A 20,930-nucleotide genomic window follows, 5' to 3' on the forward strand; every position below is an offset into this window, starting at 1 on the left:
GTTATCATAAAAAATATTCGAAAAATTATTCGTTAAAAAATTACAGGGTGTCAAAATTCTAATTAAAAAAATCATTTTTTTAAAATTTTTCTTAAACCACTTTAGATATTTTAATGAAATTTGGCACGTTTAGACAGTTAATCAAGACGCATCTTTTTGTGCAAAAATTATTATTTTATTTACCAGTGACGTGTGTGCGGGCCGATCTTCATACAATTTTAATTAAAAAAATGATGCGCCACTCTTTTTTTTTTAATTTCTTTTTTTTATGAAATCCTTGTTTAATTTAAAATAAAAAACATCTCTTTACTTTTTGTCGTACGACACACCGTTTGCGAGTAAAAATGCTGATTTATAAACACACATAAGAAGATAACACATTTAATTCGTTTAAAAACAATAACAATATAAAAACAATTAATAATTAAAGAAGTTGTTCAAAATGCAGCCCACCGACCTCAATACATTTTCTACACCGAGTTATTAAGCAGTTTATTGCAGCCAGTACCACAAAATTTTGATTTTACATGTCATTATATGCTTTCTGAATTCTCTGTTAAATACGGGATTAGCGTAAACTTTATCCTTAATGTTTCCCCAAACGTAAAAATCTAGTGGATTAGCATCCGGTGAACTGGGTGGCCAGGGTATTGGTCCAATACCATTTTGATCATTAATATCATTCCTCCCTAGCCGGCCAATCCACCTTCGAGGGTAATTATTATGAAGCCAGTTTCTTACACCTATTCCAAAATGTGGGGGACTCCATCCAGTTGTATCCAACTTTCATGTCTCAAATTAATGGGTAAATCCTCAATGTAGTCCGGCAGACTATTATTTAAAAACTCTAGAAATAGTTGTGAGTTTAGCCTTTGGAGGTAGGAAATGCGGACCACACACATTATCACGAATAACGCCCAACCAAACATTAACGGAAAATTCGTTTTGAAACGATCTTGGCCGAACTGCATGAGACTTCTGTTGTGCCCAAACATGAATGTTATGAAAATTTATCACTCCGCGTCTTGTAAAACAAGACTCATCCGTCCAAACTATCTTGTGTAAAAAGTCGGGATTTTCCTCTGTTGAGTTTAAAAGCCACTGACAAAATCTTACTCTCTTTTCAGCATCACCAGGGTGTAAACCCTGAACAGGCTGTAGGTGATATGCATGCCTGTGGTCAGCGTGTAAAGTTCGCAATATTTGAGATTCAGGAATTTGTAGTTGTTGAGCTGCTTTGCGAGAGCTCAGCCTTGGATTATTATCAAAAGTGCGCAGTACACGATTTTCATTATTATTTCTCTGGTTTCGGCATATCTGGTTCATTATTACCACGTAGACCAAAGTTCCTAAAATTTTGATGTGTTCTAATGAACACGCGAGCATCTGGAATTCTTTTATTTGGATACCGTCTTCGATATTCACGAACTGGCGCTTCCGCATTTCCATCACAAAATCCATAAAAAAAATGAATATCAGCGTATTCATTACTTGAAAAACGCATTTTTCACAATACTTTTAACAACACTATTAACAATAGCAAAATTAATAAGTTAACCAACGCAATAATTTGACTTACTTAAATAAATAAAATAAATAAAAAAAAATGATTTTTTTAATTGGAATTTTGACACCCTGTAATTTTTTAACGAATCATTTTTCGAATATTATTTATAATAGCAAACTTAATATTTTTTCGTTCGCCGTCGGCCATTTAATTTTCCGCCATCGAAACCGGACCACCCTGTATATTTCTTGACTCAAGTGCGTCGCCGAGCGGAACATAGGAAAACCCATGTTAATTTTAAGGGAGTCAATTATTAGCTTCCCTGTACATTTTATAGAAAAAATTTAAGATAACTTTTTGAAGAGACCAATCTGGCAAACCCTTGTGCAAAGTTTCAAAAAATTTTAATAAGCGAATCTTGAATTATTCAATTAAATGTAATTGCAAAATTAGCAAATTTTCGGTTCAGGTAAAACCAAACGGGCACCAGTAAAATAAATATTGTGACCGACGTGAGGAAAAATGTCAATAAATCAGTGACAGTCGATATTTGAAAACAAGTATGAATTATTCAATCGACGAAAAAATAGCCATAATTAATAAACATTATGCGGAAAACAGTTTTAGAGCAGTATCTGAAATGTTTTCAGTTTATTTCCCCACCAAGCCAAAAAAAAAACATTTCTTGTATTTGGCTGTACGTCAGATTTGACCAAGCCTTATAACAAATTGTTTGCTGGTGGCTGGTGTCTGGTTTTACCTGAACCGAAAATTTGGTAATTTTGCAATTTAATTTAGTTGAATAATTCAAGATTCGCTTATTACAATTTGTTGAAACTTTGCACGAGGGTTTGCCAGATTGGTCTCTTTAAAAAGTTATCTTACATTTTTTCTGTAAAATGTACAGGGAAGCCAATAATTGCCCCCTTAAAATTTACATAGGATTTCCTATGTTCCGCTTGGCGACGCACCACCCAGTATAAGGGATCAATAGCGGTTAAAAATTAGTCTTTTATTTTAAATTTTAATTCTCAAAAACATCCTTTGAATGGCACTCAAAAGTGCACTTTGAGCTTTATTCTTATAAGCCTCTCTATAATTTCAAAGAAATATCAAGACTTTTCATTGGCGTCAAGTTTTTGTGTATTTAATGTGTTTTCATATTTTCCAAGTATCATTTTTCATTTCTTCTATACTTTTAAAATTAATGTTTATTTACATAGGGAGTTAGCACAAACTCCTAATTTTTTAGTAATATTTCTGGCATTTCTTCATTACCCTTTTCCACCTTTCGATTTTTTTTTAAAGAATTTCTGTTTTCCAAGTATTTTTTCATTTCTAGACCAGTTTTTAATATTATTTCAAGTATTTTCCATAAGCTTAATATCCAGCGATACGAAACCAATTTGACCTTATGTCACATTTTTAAAATAAGTTTTTATACTTTTACACTAATTGCTATTTCTAATTCATTCATTCAAATAATAATTCATCATTATCATTTAAAACCATTTTAAATATCAAGCATTTTAAGTTTTTAAGTCAATTCTTAACAGTGTTACAGGAACTTCAGTATTCTTTGCTGGAATTGTTATATTGGGTTTGTCATATTTTCTTAACTATTTAATAAAATACTCTATATCTGTCAGTTATTTTAGGCCTCTTAAATTTCTTCTAGTTCTTAAGGATCATATTTTATCTATCTTTTAGAGTAATTTTCAATATAATTTCAGATATTTTATATCAATTCATGTTTCTTCCAGGATTTTGAAATAATTCTTAATATTATTCTAGGCAGTTAAAATAATTCTTTAGAATAAATTGAAGTTATATTCTAGTCATTCTAATATATTTTAAGAATTTGATATCTTTGTGAATATTTTCCAGGCATTCCAGGCTTTTTGAATTCCTTCTACTCGTAGATGTATACGGTAATTGGCAATATCTTTAGTGCAATTTTTAATATAAATCTAAACTTTCTATTATACCGTGGGTATTAAATATAATTTTATATCATTTTTAATATTAATTCCGACATTTCAACTTTCTTACTGGCATTCAAAGCCAGTTTTTCTACATTGTAAGTTATTTTCTATATGTTTCAGATTCTACTGTTCTGACTAGTTCTATTCTTCTTGCCCTTTATTTTCCAGTTTATTGATAAACTTTTACTTTTATTCCAAAAAATGTCTAATTAATTTCTCATATTTTCCATATTAAGAATAATTTCCTGTATATTGCAAACTTTTGTATTAATTTTTTACTTTATTCCAGTGGTTTAAAGCTATTTTAGGGATATTTTTTCTAGATTGTCGGAACACAAAAAGAGACCTTTCAGACCTCTAAATATAAAAACTAACATCTCAGTTACACATTTATCGTTCAATTTATTCAGTAGGATATTTTAAATTATTTAGAATAAATTTTAAAAAAATTTAGAAAAGTTTTCATAAAAATCCTGAAATTCTAAATGAGTTTTCTCGATCGGTTTTTCAATGTCCAAATAAATTTTAATCTCCCCCTGAAAATTCCACGTGGGTGCAAAAAGTGGCAAAACCTCACTTCATGATGTTTAAACCTCCCTATATTAATAATTACCTCACTAATAACAGAATTCCTCACATCGTCCACCTTCAGATAATTGAAAGTCCTTTTTACTATGTATTTAAAACTTAGAATTAGGATATTCTGTCGTTACTCCAACTTAACTCTTTATAGATAACTGCTTTCTGCAATAACCACAATTTCATAATTTGAACAATTTACTGCCAAAAATTACTGAAATCTGAGATTTTGGTTATGATTCCACTAACATTCTGGTTAATAATAGTTTTTTTTTGTTCATTTTTCGGTCATGTCTTTTAACCTTAGAACAACCATTGATAATACAAAATTCTTTTCATTTCCTGCATTTTTTATATAAAGTTCTGCTAATGCTTTTTTATACTGCTCACTTTGTATTCTAGTCTGATCAGAATTTATCTTAAAACTAGATTACCCATTTTTTCCTTATTTTTTCTTGGACTTTAACACTTCCCTAACATATAATGAATCAGAACAAATGGCTTTCAGTGACCTACAAGAATTTTCTTTTCTCTTACTTAAGCGAGGAACCATTTCTACTTTATTCATACCGCCAAGAGTCGGACTAATATTAATTGTCTCAAGCACTTCATGCACAACCTTCTTATCATTCTCCCAGATAATTCGTCCCTACCTAATTCTTTCAAGTTATAAATTAGAAAGTTCATTTTTTCCATTCCAACCAGTTGAAATAATTCTTTAGAGTAAATTGCTGTTATATTCTAGTCATTCTGGTATATTTTAAGAATTTGATATCTTTTTGGATATTTTCCAGGCATTCGAGGTTTTTTGAATTCCCTCTAGATGTATACAGTAATTGGCAATATCTCTAGTGCAATTTTTAATATAAATCGAAACTTTCTATTATACCGTAGGTATTAAATATAATTTTTAATATTAATTTCGACTTTTCAATTTTCTTACTGGCATTCAAAGCCAGCTTTTCTACATTGTAAGTTATTTTCTATATGTTTCAGATTCTATTTTTAAGTTTATTTTCCATTTTATTACAAGCGGTTGAAGTAATTTTTAAATCTCTTTTGTCTTTTATTTTCCAGTTTATTAACCAGCTTTTACTTTTATTCCAAAAAATGTCTAACTAATTTCTCACATTTTCCATATTAAGAATAATTTCCTGTATATTGCAAACTTTTGTATCAATTTTTTACTTTATTCCAGTGGTTTGAAGCTATTTCAGGGATATTTTTTACAGATTGCCGGAACACAAAACAGACCTTTCAGACCTGTAAATGTAAAAACTAACATCTCAGTTACACTTTAATCGTTCAATTTATTCAGTAGGATGTTTTAAATTATTTAGAATAAAATTTAAAAAAATGTAGAAAAGTTTTCATAAAAATCCTGAAATTCTAAATGAATTTTCTCGATCGGTTTTTCAATGTCGAATTAAATTTTAATCTCCTTCTGAAAATTCCACGTGGGTGCAAAAAGTGGCAAAACCTCACTTCATGATGTTTGAACCTGCCTATATTAATAATTACCTCACTAATAACAGAATTCCTCACATCGTCCACCCGATAGGTCCATCCGTTTTTGCACGGCACAGTTGCATCTCCCCGAATGAAATGACTCCTGTCCGATCTGTCCAGATTTATCGTGTCATAATCCAGATCATACATCGCACACTCGCTAAATTTCACTTTGTTATCCATTGTCAGTTCCATCGGAATGCTACAATGGGAGATATATGGACCTAATAAAGCTAATTGTTAAGGTTTGAGATATGACAGGGGATGGGGGATTATCGCATATTGGGATAGAAATGTTCCGGGTGTTTTTTTTTTGTTGTGTACGTCAAAGGGGTTTTGTGGTATTGGCAGTTTATTGGTTGTTTAAAAATATTTAGTTAAAGAGGGAGAAAAAAAGTTAGTAGTTAGGAAGAAAAGAAAAAATAATATGTGTATTTATTTATCAAAAAATGTGATGCAATAATTATTATATTCAATCAAGCCTCTGTTAAGAATTAAGTTGAGCATTTGCATCGTATCACATCTATTGACCACGATGAAGTCTGTACGATTTATTGTATAATGATTGTGGACATCTGAAAAAATTGTCAACTCTTTACATATATAGTCCGGCAGCATTTAATGTTTCAATTTAAAAATAAACAAATAGACACTATACTTAGCTTTTTAGCTGACAGGACAGACATCATATCTACAAAACGTTATATGGATAAAATAGGAGTATAGCGCTTATAACCTAAGATCAGTCTCATTGCCCTATTCTGCATTTGTTCAAGTTTATCCATCCTATAACGTGGCAAGTTATAGGATGGATATGAAGCAGTACTGTAGATGGGTAAGAGCAATGGCATTGTAAAACAATAATTTTGTGTGTTCTTTTGAAAATTCTTTTGAAGAAACCAACTTTTTTTGAAAATTTCCCTGCTACATGATCTGCATGCGCAAGAAAGTTTTAGTTTGCGTCTAGGATTGTGCCCAAGTATTCTATTTCTCTTTCACACGAAATGTTACATCAATTTACAGTAATCCTCATATCGCCAACATTTAGGGAATCCACCCTAGACAACAATATAAAATTTCGATTTCTATACATTTAAACTCAATTTATTATCGCAGAGCCGGTTGAATCATTTAGTTTAATGTTTATTTCCTGCTGCATCTGAAGGATATCTTTGCCTACTAGGTATATACATCATTGTGTCATCAGCAATTGGCACTACTTTACGCTTTTGAGTTACTGATACCATATGATTAATACGAGCCCTGTCTCAGTGAAGTTGGCCCCACCCCCCAAATCATGATATTTCTGAAGTTATTTAAAAGCTAATTAAAATTAAATGTTTAATAACATTTTACGTTGCTAAGAAGCCGATTTTGACATTTAAATCAACTTTCAATGCATTGGTGTCGTTAATAACAATTAAAAATGGCTCCTGGTAAAACTGTTTCTGAGGAAATAAGAAAAGTGATAATTCACTTGGATTTAAAAGGTCAAAATGCTTCCCAAATCACTTACAGCATTAACAAATCCAGGTATACAGTTCAAAATATTATTAAATTGTAGAAATTAACGGGATCTACTGCTCAAAAACCCAGAACTTAAAGCCCGCCGGGATATTGCACGACTAACTTACGAGCCTTAAACGGATTATTAAGGGAAAGATTCTGGTTTCTGTTATAATTTGAGGATTCATGTCAGCAAGCGGAGTAGGAAACTCGCACTTTGTGGAAGGAATAATGAATACTGAGAAGTACATTAATGTGCTTCAAAATAACTTAATATGCCAAATAGAACAAATGCGTTTAAATAACTTCGAATTCATCTTCCAACAAGATGAAGCCGCATGGATAGAAAAGTAAAAGATTAGAAGTTACAAAACAATATTCCAGCTTTAAAGTGTAGTCCACATCTATCGCCGAGATACCTTGCGGCATATCATGAAGAAAGCTTATATCAAATCCCGCAAGAACCGTTATTTGGTTTCGTTGATTTCTATTAAACAGCAGTTTTTTTCAATTTTTGTAAAATATTTTTTCTCTGTTACAAAATATGTCGTCGTATTTTAGGCTAATATTAAATAAAAATATCGTATATTATCAGAAATACATTTTAGTTTTTAATACATTTCATCTAATATGACAAATTTCATAATCAATCAATCAATCGGATATATTACATATAAGCTTTTACAAAGTATGTGTAATAAAATCCAATAATTATAATCTATCTCAGTACATTTTAAGGTGCACCTAGGTAACCAAATACCTGTATGTGCAAAAAAAATCAAAAACAATTTTATAAAAATAAATATTTAAACAAAATATGTTCCATCCACTAACTATTGCAAAGTTTCCATTTAACACCCAATAAATAATTAAACATTAGAAAACAAAAATCCTTCACGATCACGTATGAATGCCTAAAGCTATGAAATATGAAAATTAATTAACAGTAAGTAGTTTTTTAAATACATGTAAATGATCATAAATGTAGTCCCCAGATATTTTACAAAATTTTTTGACAGCTTTTGTATGTCTAATATATGGTGGTAATAAGTTGTACAGTTTGGGTGCGTGGTAAAAAATTGATTTTAATTTCATAGTAGTGGCAACAGTTGGAATTGATAAGTGTCTATTTACATTTAATTCTAGTCTGATACTGATGATTAACAAAGTTCTTAATTTTATTCGACTTGTGAATATATATACAGAGCGACCAACAGTATAATGTGCGTACATCAAAAATATTTCTGGAATAAAGTAATGCAGTAGAAAATCTTTTGTTTTTTTTGAAAATAACTTTTAAAATGTAGTTTTGGGTTACATTTAAAGAAGTCAATGTGTTTTGGTATATCCCACCCCAAAGAATTAGACCATACCTTAGTAGTGATTCCACAATTGCTTTATAAATCGAAATCAAAAGTTGTTTATTTAATATTTCCCTGAGCACATAAAACTTGTATATTAGTTTTCGAATATTTTTTGATAGTCTAAGGATGTGGTGGTCTCACTTTAAGTGTTTGTCAATATAGATTCCAAGATATTTTGTAGAGTGGACTTCATGAAGTTTATCCATAAGACTATCTATGTAAATACTATTAAATGATGGACGGCTTGCAGCTGTGAGGGAAAATGCTATATAAATAGTTTTAGTGATATTTAATGATAATTTAAATGAGTCTAGCCAGTGTTTTATTTTCTTTATACCGTTTATAGCATGTTCCTTCACCAAATCCCATGTTTCCCCATAGAAAGTTACTGCTGTGTCGTCAGCATAAGAGATAGTACTACCGTTTTGTATTGACATATTGGTTAAGGAATTTACATATGCCACAAATAAAATTGGACCCAGAACAGTCCCCTGAGGGATGCCCATTTTAATTTGAAGGGGTTCACTTATAGTATTTTCAACTTTGACGGATTGCTCTCGATCCATCAAATAATCAGCAAAGGATAAGGGGAAACGTCTAACACGGTTCCCCTTATCCCATAGGATTCTAGGACTTGGAGCAATTTGTTATGAGGGACCGTGGCAAATGCCTTGGCTAGGTTTAGGAAGACCGTAAGACACTTTCTGCCACCATCCAAATGGTCTGTTATTTGCTCACAAAGCACACAAACTGCATCGGTTGTACTGAGGCCACTCTGGAAACCAAATTGGTTCTTAGAAATTATATTGTTTTGATTAAAAAATTCCACCAGGCGGTCCTTAAGGCATTTCTCAAAGACTTTAGAAAAAATGTTCATTATACTTATGGGTCTATAATTATTTATATTTGATTTATCACCTGCCTTGTGAATAGGTTTTACTATGGCTTGTTTAAATTTTTTTGGGACCTTTGCAGTTTGAAAAATTAAATTTATAATGTGTGCGAGAGGGGAAGAAATATAGATATGAATATGTTTTATAATATCGGTTGTAATACCATCAATTCCGGGTGCAGAGGAATTTTTTAAAGAAGCAATTTGTTTGATAATTTCATTCTTATTAGTAGGTCTTAGAAACATTGAAGCTTGTGTGGATGGTTTTATTTGCAGGGAATCTGGAGGATTTTTAATTTTATTATACATATTGTAACCGACATCAACAAAATATTTGTTGCAAAAATTTGCCATATCCAACTTGTTTTCTAAATTGTTATGAATTAGTAGTGTTTTTTTCATTTTGTCCCTCTTTTTGATACTATTAATTATACCAATTGTGATCCATGGTTTTATTTTTTTATACTTATTTTGACATAATTTTTGGGTTTTTGAATGATTTAATGCTTGTGTAATAGTACTGTATAAAATTTGGATCATCATTGTTAAAAATGCTTTCAAAATTTTGATTATGTATAAAATTTGTTAATATGGTATAATTTATTCTAACTGTATAAGAATTTACCTCCTCCTTGTTTTTTTGCAACCCAACTGTATCAGTAATATGCAACATGGTGGAAAAATGGTCAGTTATGGCAGATTGAATGACAAAGGAAGAACAATTAATCTTAGAACCATTTTTTCTTCTCAAGAATATATGATCCAGACAATTAGATGAGTCAGTTGTAACCCTAGTGGCTGAGTTTATGGTAGAAATAAAACCGAAGTGGTTCAGAATAGCCTGGTATGTAATAATTTCATTATTGTTTTCATCAAGAAGGTTCAAATTTATATCCCCTAACATAATGTCAATCTGACTGGTAAATGAATCTGTAAAGAAAGTTTCGAGATCCGAAAGAAAATTATGTGTATTAGTAGAAGGTGGTCTGTATATACAAGAGAGTCTTATTGAGTAATTGTTTACTTTAAATTTGATACTGGTTAATGTTACTTTTGATAGGGCAAGCTCAATATGTGTTACATCGTGTACTAGGTTGGACCTAACATAAACAACTGTGCCATCATTTTGATTAAAACTTGCATTATTATAGTACATACAAAACCCATCCAAGCAAAACCCATTAGCATTCTCTATATGCCAACATTCTGTAAGCACAATAATATCACAAAAGTTAAGCCTATAGCTTTCAAGAAAACTAACTAACTGATCAAAATTTTTTTTTAAGCTACGAATATTAAGATGAAATACATTTATAATCTTATTATCTAATTCAATATTATTCCCCAATAAATCACAATTTAAAATAGTTCCCTAATGTTATTACCTAAATTGTCCAGGTTCTATAAACAAAAGTAGTTTTGATAGTTGGGCCAACTTCAATGAGACAGGGCTCGTATGTAATAAAAACAGTAAAGGGCCTAAAACTGTTCCTTGTGGTACTACCATATTTGATATTAATACCTTTAGACACACTTTTTTTATAAATACCTAACACATTGAGTCCTATTGAACAAGTAAAACTAAAACCACTTTAAAACATTATTTCTTATTCCCAAATGCTCTAATTTTCTGACTGTTTCAAATGCTCTTTTAAAATCTAAAAATACAGCTAAAATCAGAGTCTAGGGCTTTGAGAATATTATTAACCATACTTATAAGTACAGACTCGCATAAATGATTCTCACGGAAGCGTGATTGAACCGGGACAATCAATTTATTATTGTTACAGTAGTCATGAAGTTGTGCTTTGTCAGAAACTTCTCATAGACTGGCACAATATTAATAAGTCGATATTCATTTTCATGTTTTGTGTTTTGTACTTTGGGAACAGGAACAACAGTAGACAGCTTCCAGGACTCTGGAAAGATGCCTGTACTCAATAAAGTATTAACAATATCTAAAAAACGATCACCAATAGTATAAGTCACATAACCGAACCTGATTTGTAATACCAGTTTCACCACCACCAACATTTTGTAGGTCTTTGAGTATTTCTTTTATTCTCGCCATGGAAATCTTATTAAATTTTGTTATCAAACTATTTGGCACCGGGGTTCTTATAATATCAGTTAGCCAATTTGCCGCTTGAGGTAAATTAAAATACAATAATATTTTCAATGCTATTCACAAAATAATTATTGAAAGTTCGCAATTTCAGTGTGTGCATGTGATATCATTAAAAAGTATTTCATTATGTAGATTTTGGTTCTTTCTAGGCAAAAGGGTCTTTAAACTTCTCCAGAATTTGTTTCGATTATTTTTATTACTATCTATGCATGGCATGTAAAATCTTCCCTTTTCCACTCTTATTTTGTTTACAATAATATTTCTTCAGCTCTTTTGTAAAGTCGATTCCTTTCCTGCATTTTGTGCTCTTACATCAGGTGTTATGCGTTTCTTATCAATGTATTTTTGCTTTTGAACAATTTTAACTCTTGGACACATACTGTCAAAAATGTTTCGAATATCCGCAACAAAGCTCTAAGCTAAGTAGACGTCTGTATAATTTGTATTCTAATTGATTGTAAGCATTTTCTCCTGAAGTTTATTACAATTATAATTTTTAAGAGACGTTTGATAACCTATAATGTCTATGGGCTGTTCTTTTTGTTTATTAATACTTTATGCGGAAGAGGTTTATCATCTGAAATTAAATAATCAATTAGTGTCTGACTTCTTGCAGTTATTCTAGTTGGTGTCTTTATTATTCGGCTAAATCCATTAATATAAATGCTATTTAGGATATTGTTACCATAAGAAAAGTTCTTTAATAGGTGAAAATGAAAATTCCCAACAATAATGCTAACTAGTATCATTAAAATCATTAACTTATTCTAAGTAATATTAAAAAAAAACTAAAAAAATTGACATTTTCAATCTGACGTGAATGACATAGAACTGAACCCAAATATTTAATCTCAACTAAATCAATGTCAATATAAGACAACTCAACACACAACAATCAAACATAACCTCCATCAGATACTACAGACCTAACCTTATATTTAATGTCTATCCCTCCTGTTCTACTGTTATCACTCTTACATTTTTCCAACCTGTACTCATCAATTATCAGCTCGCATGGTTCAATTTCAGGTGTTACGTGAGTCTTACTGTATAGTAAGATCTTGATATTCCAATTTATTGCCAATAAGACTTTAGAAATTAAAGTAAACTATACTAGTGTAAGTACAATACCTAAGTCTAGTCGCTATCTAATATACTTATTTTTTTGAAATTCTTCAATTGGCTTATAAGAATCGCACTTATTGGCGTCCCAAGAAACATGATTAACATTGAGACTAAAGCCGAATTTTTCATTAGATGTAACACAATTTATACACTTAACACTATTGACATAACAATCTTTTACATCATGTGGTCTATTAGCACACACCATCCTTCTTTATTTCTTCCTTTACATTCGTTGAACAGTTGACTATACCGACAACACTTAAAACACCTTTAAATTTCATACTCGTTGAACACAGGACAACGATTCCACCCCATATTCATCCTTTTTTCCATGATAATTTTGTAAGTGCTATCATCAACTTCCAACACCATCGAAATTTTTTTTGTTAACAGTCTTGTTTTTTTACAATTTTTGTTTTTCTGTCTGTGCAGATTGTTCTTATTTTCAGTTTTGGATGTAATCTTTTTTGCTCCGTTCCAGGATCTGCGGTACTTCCACACTGTAATTATCATTCATTTTTCTTCTTTTGGATCTGCGAATGAATAGTAGTAATTGCCTTCTTATTTCCACTGATTATTACACCTCCATTTTTTTGTTGGTTTACCTAATGATAAGCCAGCCCCTATATCAGTGGTATTGATTTTTTTCTTCAAATCCCGATTAACCTTTAATTGCTCGCACTGGTGTAAAAAATACACCAAATTGGCGCCAACTGCTGCCGATTCCATACGATCACTTTTTCGGCGTCACCGAGCTAGCTATGCTTCGCTCGATGTGTTTTCCAAATGCAGTGCCAATACGGTTTTGATCGCCTAAGTAGAAGGTCGAATATCCCGAGAAGTTTGTCGTGGTGTACAGAATACACCAACGCGAGTAATTATGTAAGTACATTAAAATAATATATTTTTTAGTTTTTCAACAAAAAATCGTTTATTTTGAAGTGTGTGCATATGTAAATATTATTAGTAATGGATTTGTTTTGAGTGTGATTAAATAAAAATTTAAATAAGTTGAAAGATACGTATGTAGTTTGAGAGTAAAAATCTAAGTGGAAGTACAAGATTACCTCTGTTGGTGCCACGAAGGTACCTATACACGTTTGTATATTTAATTTATATATTTTTTATTTTCAGGCATCGAATAAAGATAAAAAATCCGAAAAACTTAACCCAAAATAAATTGGAAGCTGTGGCCCAGGTTATATGTGATACGGATTCCGAAGAAGAAATTGGCGGGGAAGAAGAACAAGATGAAGTGGAAGATGATCAAAGTTCAGGCTCCGAAGATGTTCCTCTCTTCGTGTTAGTGGCCAATAGAGAAGCTCAGTATGCTGGCAAGGATAAAACAACTATTTGGTATAAAAGTTACCCTGTGTATAAATCTACTAAGCGCAAAAGCAAAAATATAATAAAAATACTACCAGGGCCAAAGCAGTGCGCCCGTGACATAACTGATGAGATGAGTACTTTCTCAAAAATTGTTTGAACATATCATTTAGTATACTAATTTGGAAATTTTAAAAGTTCGGGCAAATTTTAATCGAGAAAGAGACGCAAAGGACATTACAAAAACGGAAATGCTTGCTTTTATCGGGTTATTGTTTTTATCTGGATGTAAGAAGCAAAATCACACCAATTTTTTGGAATTATGGACGAAAGACGGAACCGGATCAGAAATATTTCGAGCTTGCATGAATTATTAAAGATTTCTTTTTTTGCTTGCAAATATTAGATTTGATGATAAAGGAACAAGGAACGAAAGAAAAAAACCGATAAGCTAGCCCCGGTGCGATTTATTTTGGACAAATTTGTTTATAATTCAGGACAAAACTACTCTCTTGGTGAACTTATGACCATAGATGAAATGTTGATTGCATTTAGAGGGAGGTGCAGCTTTGTCCAGTACATACCCAACAAACCTGCCAAATATGGGTTGAAGGTGTTTGTGCTCTGTGATGCTAAAACATTTTATGTCAGTAAATTAGAGCTCTACTATGGAAAACAACCAGACGGTCAATACAATCAATTTAACTCGCCAACTGCCATAGTTCACCGATTGTTGGAAGAACAAAAAGGAAGTAATCGGAATTTAACTTGCGACAATTGGTATTCAAGTTACCCTTTGGCACTGGAGCTGTTACAAGATAAAATAACATTTATCGGGACTCTAAAAAAAATAAACGGGAGCTGCAAATAGTATTTTTGCCAAATAAAAATAGGTTGGTTGGGTCATCCATTTTCGGATTTTAAAAGGATGTAACCATAGTTTCAAGTGTCCAAAAAAAAAAAAAATAATGAAGATGCGTTAATAAATAAATGTGTTGTTTTGATTTCTACTATGCACGACGACTCTTCCATTGACCCAGATACCAACAAACCTGAAATTATATTGGAATATAATATCACAAAGGGGGGTGTGGACACAGTGGACAATATGTGTAATACGTTTTCTGATGGAAGAAGAACAAGGAGATGGCCATTGGCTTTTTTGTTTCAGTTACTTAATATAGCAGGAATCAATAGCCAAATTTTATATAACGCCACTCATCCTTATTCTCCTCACAAATACAAAAGACTTTTCCTAAAATCGCTTTCTCTGTCATTGATGAGACCTCATTTCTCTGAAAGAGCTGCAATATCTACTTAACCTATAGATATCAGACATTTTCTATCTAGGTATAGAAAAGCTCAGGTAAACGACGCAGAGGAAGAGCCACCCAGAAAAATCAGAGGAAGATGCTTCATCTGCGGTAGAAAAAAGAATAGAGTTACTACAATTACATGCAATACTTGTCATTAATTAGTGTGTAAAGAACACAGTGATAACGTAATTCCATAAATGTAAGGAAGGCGGATCTGGCAGTGAATAGATAAGTTTTTGTGTTCGTGTTGTTAGAATATATTTTTTTAATTTACTTTTTGTGTAATATTATTTCTGTTCATAATCATTGATTTTTTGCCAAAAATATACATGTGTTGTTAGAATATATTTTTTTAGTTTACTTTTTGTGTAATATTATTTCTGTTCATACTTACTGATTTTTTGCCAAAAATATGCACTTAAATTAGGCAATTATCTATTACACGTATATTCATAGAGTAAATAAAATAAAACAACAACAAATTTAGACCATAAAATGCAATGGTGTAGTAGTAGTAGTAGCATGAAAAAAAAGTGTGCGAGTAGTTAAATTAGTAAAATAGCGCGAGTTATTAGCAACAGCTGCAGCATAGAACGGCTTCACTACGTTAAGTTCTTCACTACGTTAAACAAAGCAAATTTTTATCATGACCTCATTCGCAAAATTAACAGGAACAGAACCTTCTAGACGACTCCTTTTCCTCATACGTTCTTGTTTAGCAACCTCCAATACACTTACTAAAGGCTCACACATTTCGCATTTCCATGTTAATTTCCTCATGTGGAATCTACACATATCAATGTTCTAGCATTTCCCATCAAAATATATATTACACCCGTTGCATAGTAAGATAGATTTACCATCATCAAACTCTTGATTATAATTGGTACAATTCTTTATAGGTTCGCCATAGTCCATATTGAACTCTAGTCCATATGTCCACTTTTCGAAATTATCCTGAATCGGTCGCTATTTAGTCACGCAAAAGAACTCATCTCTGTAGACCAGCATGGATTTTTTAGCGGGCGATCTTGTGTTACTAACTTATCCTGTCTGTCTAGTCACATCTGTGAATCACTTGATGTTAATACTCAAGTCGATGTTATTTATACCGACTTCCAAAAAGCCTTTGATCGGATAGATCACTATATTTTGCTGCATAAATTAACTCAGTATGGTTTTTCAGGGAGATTATTTAATTTATTTCATTCCTACTTGATTGGTAGATCTCAATATGTCGAATATGAGGGCTTTAAATCGAAACTTTTTAACGTAACGTCGGGTGTGCCACAGGGCTCGAACCTGGGTCCGCTCCTGTTTAGTTTTTTTATAAATGACTTGATTGAGTCACTCACTTGTCATAGGCTGGCTTTTGCCGATGATTTAAAGCTATATTTAAATATATATGGCTTGGAGGATTGTGTTTTTCTTCAGAACTGTCTAAATACATTGGAGGTATGGTGCGCTGTTAACAGGTTAGGCTTGAATGCGGCTAAGTGTAGTGTGGTCAGTTACTCTAGATCAAAAACACCCTTAAATTTTAATTACTTTATTAATGATACTATTTTGAGTAGATTAGAGCAAATTACTGATCTTGGTATAACCTTTGACTCTGAATTTACATTCGTTCCACACTTCAATAACATAGTCAAGTCAGCCCTGAGAAGGCTTGGGTTCATAATTAGAAGTTCTCAGAGTTTTACTTTGGAGTCTACATTAAAACTGCTTTTCTGTTGCTTTGTGAGATCAAAACTGGAGTTTGGCTGCGTTATATGGAACCCGCTCTATCAGAATCATGTTGGTCTCCTTGAATCTGTTCAGCGTAGATTTGCTAAGTTTTTGGCCTTCAGGCAGGATGGCATATATCCGGTAAGAGGGTTTGATCATCGGCAACTATTGGAACGCTTCAATCTACATCCATTACAACTCAGAAGAATGATCTTCTCTGTAAAATTCCTGCATGGGTTACTGAATGGATTCATTGATAGTCCTGTACTTCTTTCCGGTGTACGTTTCATGGTGCCTAGGCTTAATGCTAGACATCCCCTAACATTCTTTCTGCCAAGGCCTCATACTAACATCCTGTTGAAATCGCCACTATATACAATATGCTCTATATTTAATCGGATCTGTCACATGTGCGATATAAATTTCTCTCCGGTTCATGTGATTGTCGATATCTTGGTGGATCATTACTCTTGGGATTAAGACCCATGTGTTTAAGTTATAGTTAGTAGGTATATTGCAGTTAATTTAATTTAATTTAATTTTGTTGAATATGTGATTATCTTGTTAAACTTTTATAATTGGGTTTTTATATCATATTAATAGTTATTTGTTCTAATTCTTTGGATAACTTTTGAGAATGTGACTTTACTTTACTCTTTTTCTTTTCTTTTCATTCTTTTAGGTTTGTTTGTGTGTGTTTTTTTTTTAACTATATTTTTCATTGTTTTACAACTGTTTCCTGTTATTGGGCAAGTTGCCTGTTGGAAATAAAGGCTTATTATTATTATTATTATTATTATTATTATATTGTAGTCCATAGTCCAGCCATAGCCATGGCTTTTAAAATAAAAAGAAAATCGTTCCACTAAACCAAATCTAACGTGGTACAAAAAATATTAATAAATAATATAACAACTGTTTAATTTATTTATTACAGACGCGACAAAATACGAGCAACCGTCTATCATACGTGTTAACTCCGCGACGATACGACGAAAAGAAAAAAAAGAAACAAACGAATTAAAGAAAACTTGAAAAAAGTTAAAGTTGAAAAGTGTGAAAAAGATCAAGTGTTTTGAAAGATATTAGTCAAAAGTTATGAAAAAATAACTTAATATTTCTGAAATAAGGAGTAAGTTTTTGTTAATTAAATTTTAGTTTTTCAATTTTTTAATTTTTAATATATCAGAAAGAAAAGCACCGACTTTTATAAGAAAAATGAAGAAAACTGAGAAAACTTGATTTTTCTAGAAAAATCATTAATATTTAACGCGAAGTAAAGCCAAAATCGTCAGATTAACGTAATCAAAATTTCATATTTAATTATTTGGAATTCTTAACTTTGATAGGTCATATCTTAACATCTAAAAGAGCTACAACCTTCCCAATAGCAACATTAGACTCATCATTTTTAAAAAAGATATTCAGAAATTTCGTTTTTATTTCCCTACATACCTGAAATTCTTAATCTTTTCTGGATCAACTCCTCGAACTTTGGGCAGTTTACACCAATGCTCAGGAACCGTAGCCATGAACAGCTGATTATAAGCATGAAAACCGCATGGAAAAACCGCAGGAAATAATATAAACCACAAAACCAACTTTTGGTACTTGCCAAACTCCCCGACTGAGGGCAGTATTTCATCCAGGTCCATGTTTTTTCCACCAGAGCTAATTTTAAACTAATTTCTCTTTAAAATGAGAATTTTTAAGTTGCTTAGGGAATTATCAATCGGTCAAATCAAGGCCTCAATTAACCAGTACTATTTAGGGGAATTAAAAATTGAAAACTTAATATGTTAATAGATTAATAGAGTGATTTGCCAGTTAAATAAGGAAGTTATGGTGCTTAGATTATTAAATTAAGGTTGCTCTCTTGTATTTTTTAATACAGGGGGATAAATATGAATAAAAAAGTATTATGTGATTATAGGGACTAAAATGTCATAATATTAGGTATTAATACGCAAAAATTAAAATAAAATATCAAACGTAGTTGAATATTCCAATCACAGTTCAATATATCGTCTATTTTTTCAATGATACGTAGTGATTCCAGAGCTATCAAACCTTCGGAAAATGGAGATAGGAGCATTCAATTCAGGTTTCAATTTCAAATTAAATAATTTTTATTTATTTTCTAGAAAAAAATTAGTCCAATGGTTTTATTATAAGCATTTGTCCCTAGGAATATAATGCTTTTCAAGATTTTTTTTATTTCCGAACTGAATTTTTCTGTTGCTAATAATTCTTGGAAAAAATGTTGAAAGAGGTATTGATGATAAATGATTTAATTAACTGAATCTCTGCTCCAATTCTCTCTTTTCAATTCTCTAGCTCTTTTGCTTCCAGAAATATGACATATTGTCCTTTTTTTGCAATTTTGAAGATTAATATATCAAATAAGATATATTGGAAAAATTCGAAAATAGATATTGAATAATTTAACAAGGGAAATCTCTGATATAATTTTTAAATCGCTATTTCTTTTATCTTTAGAGATATGAATATTTTGTCCGATTTCCTTGCTGAAATAAGGATCTAGTAGTTTTATTAGAAGAACTTCTGTTTTAATTTTTAAATATTTGGCTCTTTTGATTTCAGGTTTTTTTGGAAAGGGATTAAAACTTTTTGGTATATCGGAGAATAAGGAGAAAATTTCTGATAATTTGTTTTAAAAACTTTAATTCTTCTGCATCCAGTGGTACTATTGGGAAGGTTGTAGCTCTTTTTTTTTGTGCTGAGATATGGCTGAATGGAAAAAAAGTTAATAATATTATAAAATAATTTTTTTCTAAAAAAACCTAATAAATAAAAAAATTGAAAACCAAAAAGTTGACGAATTGAAAAATTGAGGAAGAAATGCCTTTTTTTCAAAAAATGTTTAGGCCAAAATGCTGAAATAAAGATCCAATAGCTTTATTAGAAGAATTTCTGTTATAATTTTCAATTATTTAACTCTATTGATTTCAGAAGTATGAGCATATTTTCTTCTAAAATTTAGTTAAGAATTAAAACTTTTTAAGAAGATTTATCAATTTTCGAATTAACATTTTATTTTTTTTTATTTGAAAAAGTGCTGAAGTAGGTGTTGCAATATAAAAAAAATCAATTTTCTAATATTCTTTGTATGTACAATACATAACTGTTAAGTTGCCAGACACCGCCAGACATAATTTTTATTTATGTGACATCGAAAAAGAAGCGAAAGTTGTTTTTATTAAAGAAGCTGATTAGGCATCAGCGTTATGAATGGTTATTATGCTTTAGTCACTTATTAAATATAAAGTATAGGTTTGAATAGAGTTTTTAGTTGATATAGAAAAATCGCGCGGGTACCTTCTAAGTGTTTCTCACGTACAGTAATAAAAGTTAATCAAAATAGAAACATTTGAATTTTATTTACCCCATATAAACAATCGTAGGTGTCTAATAATTTTATTAAGAGAATCTCTATTGCAATATGCAAATCTCTTACACTTATAATTTCAATGATTTAAATAGGGTAATCTCTGTTCCGATTTTCAGAGATATGAGCCTCTTATCTTTTAATTTTTTTCTCAATTTTCAATATGGTAATTTATTAATTAACATTTTTTTTAAATACTTAAGTAAATGTGTTTTATTATAAGAAGCTCTGCTGCTATTATCAAACTTAGAAATATCAGTTAATTTTTTTTAATAATATTTAAGAATAACTTTTTATTTTATAAAATGACAAAAAAGTTGAGATATGTGTCAAATAATCTAATTAGAAGAATCTGTGATCTAATTTTTAAATTTCTACCTTTTTTATTTTTAGATGTATGAGTATTAATTTAGCCTCTTAAAAAGTCGTTTTTTTTAAAGATTTGCAAGCTGAATTTTTTCATATTAAAAAATGCTATGGAAAAAATAGGTGTCCAATGATCTTATCCAAAGAATCTATGTTTTAGTTTTGAATTCTCGAATCTTGTATATGT

The 20,930-nt window shown here is 31.0% G+C and overlaps 1 protein-coding gene across 1 annotated transcript in view; it reads right to left on the minus strand.

Annotated features, from left to right (window-relative positions):
- Window positions 1–18,695, minus strand: part of LOC126739739 (beta-alanine transporter) — a 31,704-nt gene extending 13,009 nt beyond the window's left edge. The window contains exons 1-2 of the mRNA XM_050445536.1: window positions 18,424–18,695; window positions 5,593–5,782 (exon numbers count right to left, since the gene is read on the minus strand). Coding sequence (XP_050301493.1) covers window positions 5,593–5,782; window positions 18,424–18,623 — 390 coding nt within the window. The 5' untranslated portion in view covers window positions 18,624–18,695. The remainder of the gene's footprint in view (window positions 1–5,592; window positions 5,783–18,423) is intronic.
- Between the last annotated feature and the right edge of the window lie 2,235 nt (window positions 18,696–20,930).

Source organism: Anthonomus grandis, chromosome 8, assembly GCF_022605725.1.
Source record: "Anthonomus grandis grandis chromosome 8, icAntGran1.3, whole genome shotgun sequence".
In the NCBI taxonomy this organism is placed as follows: Eukaryota; Metazoa; Arthropoda; class Insecta; order Coleoptera; family Curculionidae; genus Anthonomus; species Anthonomus grandis.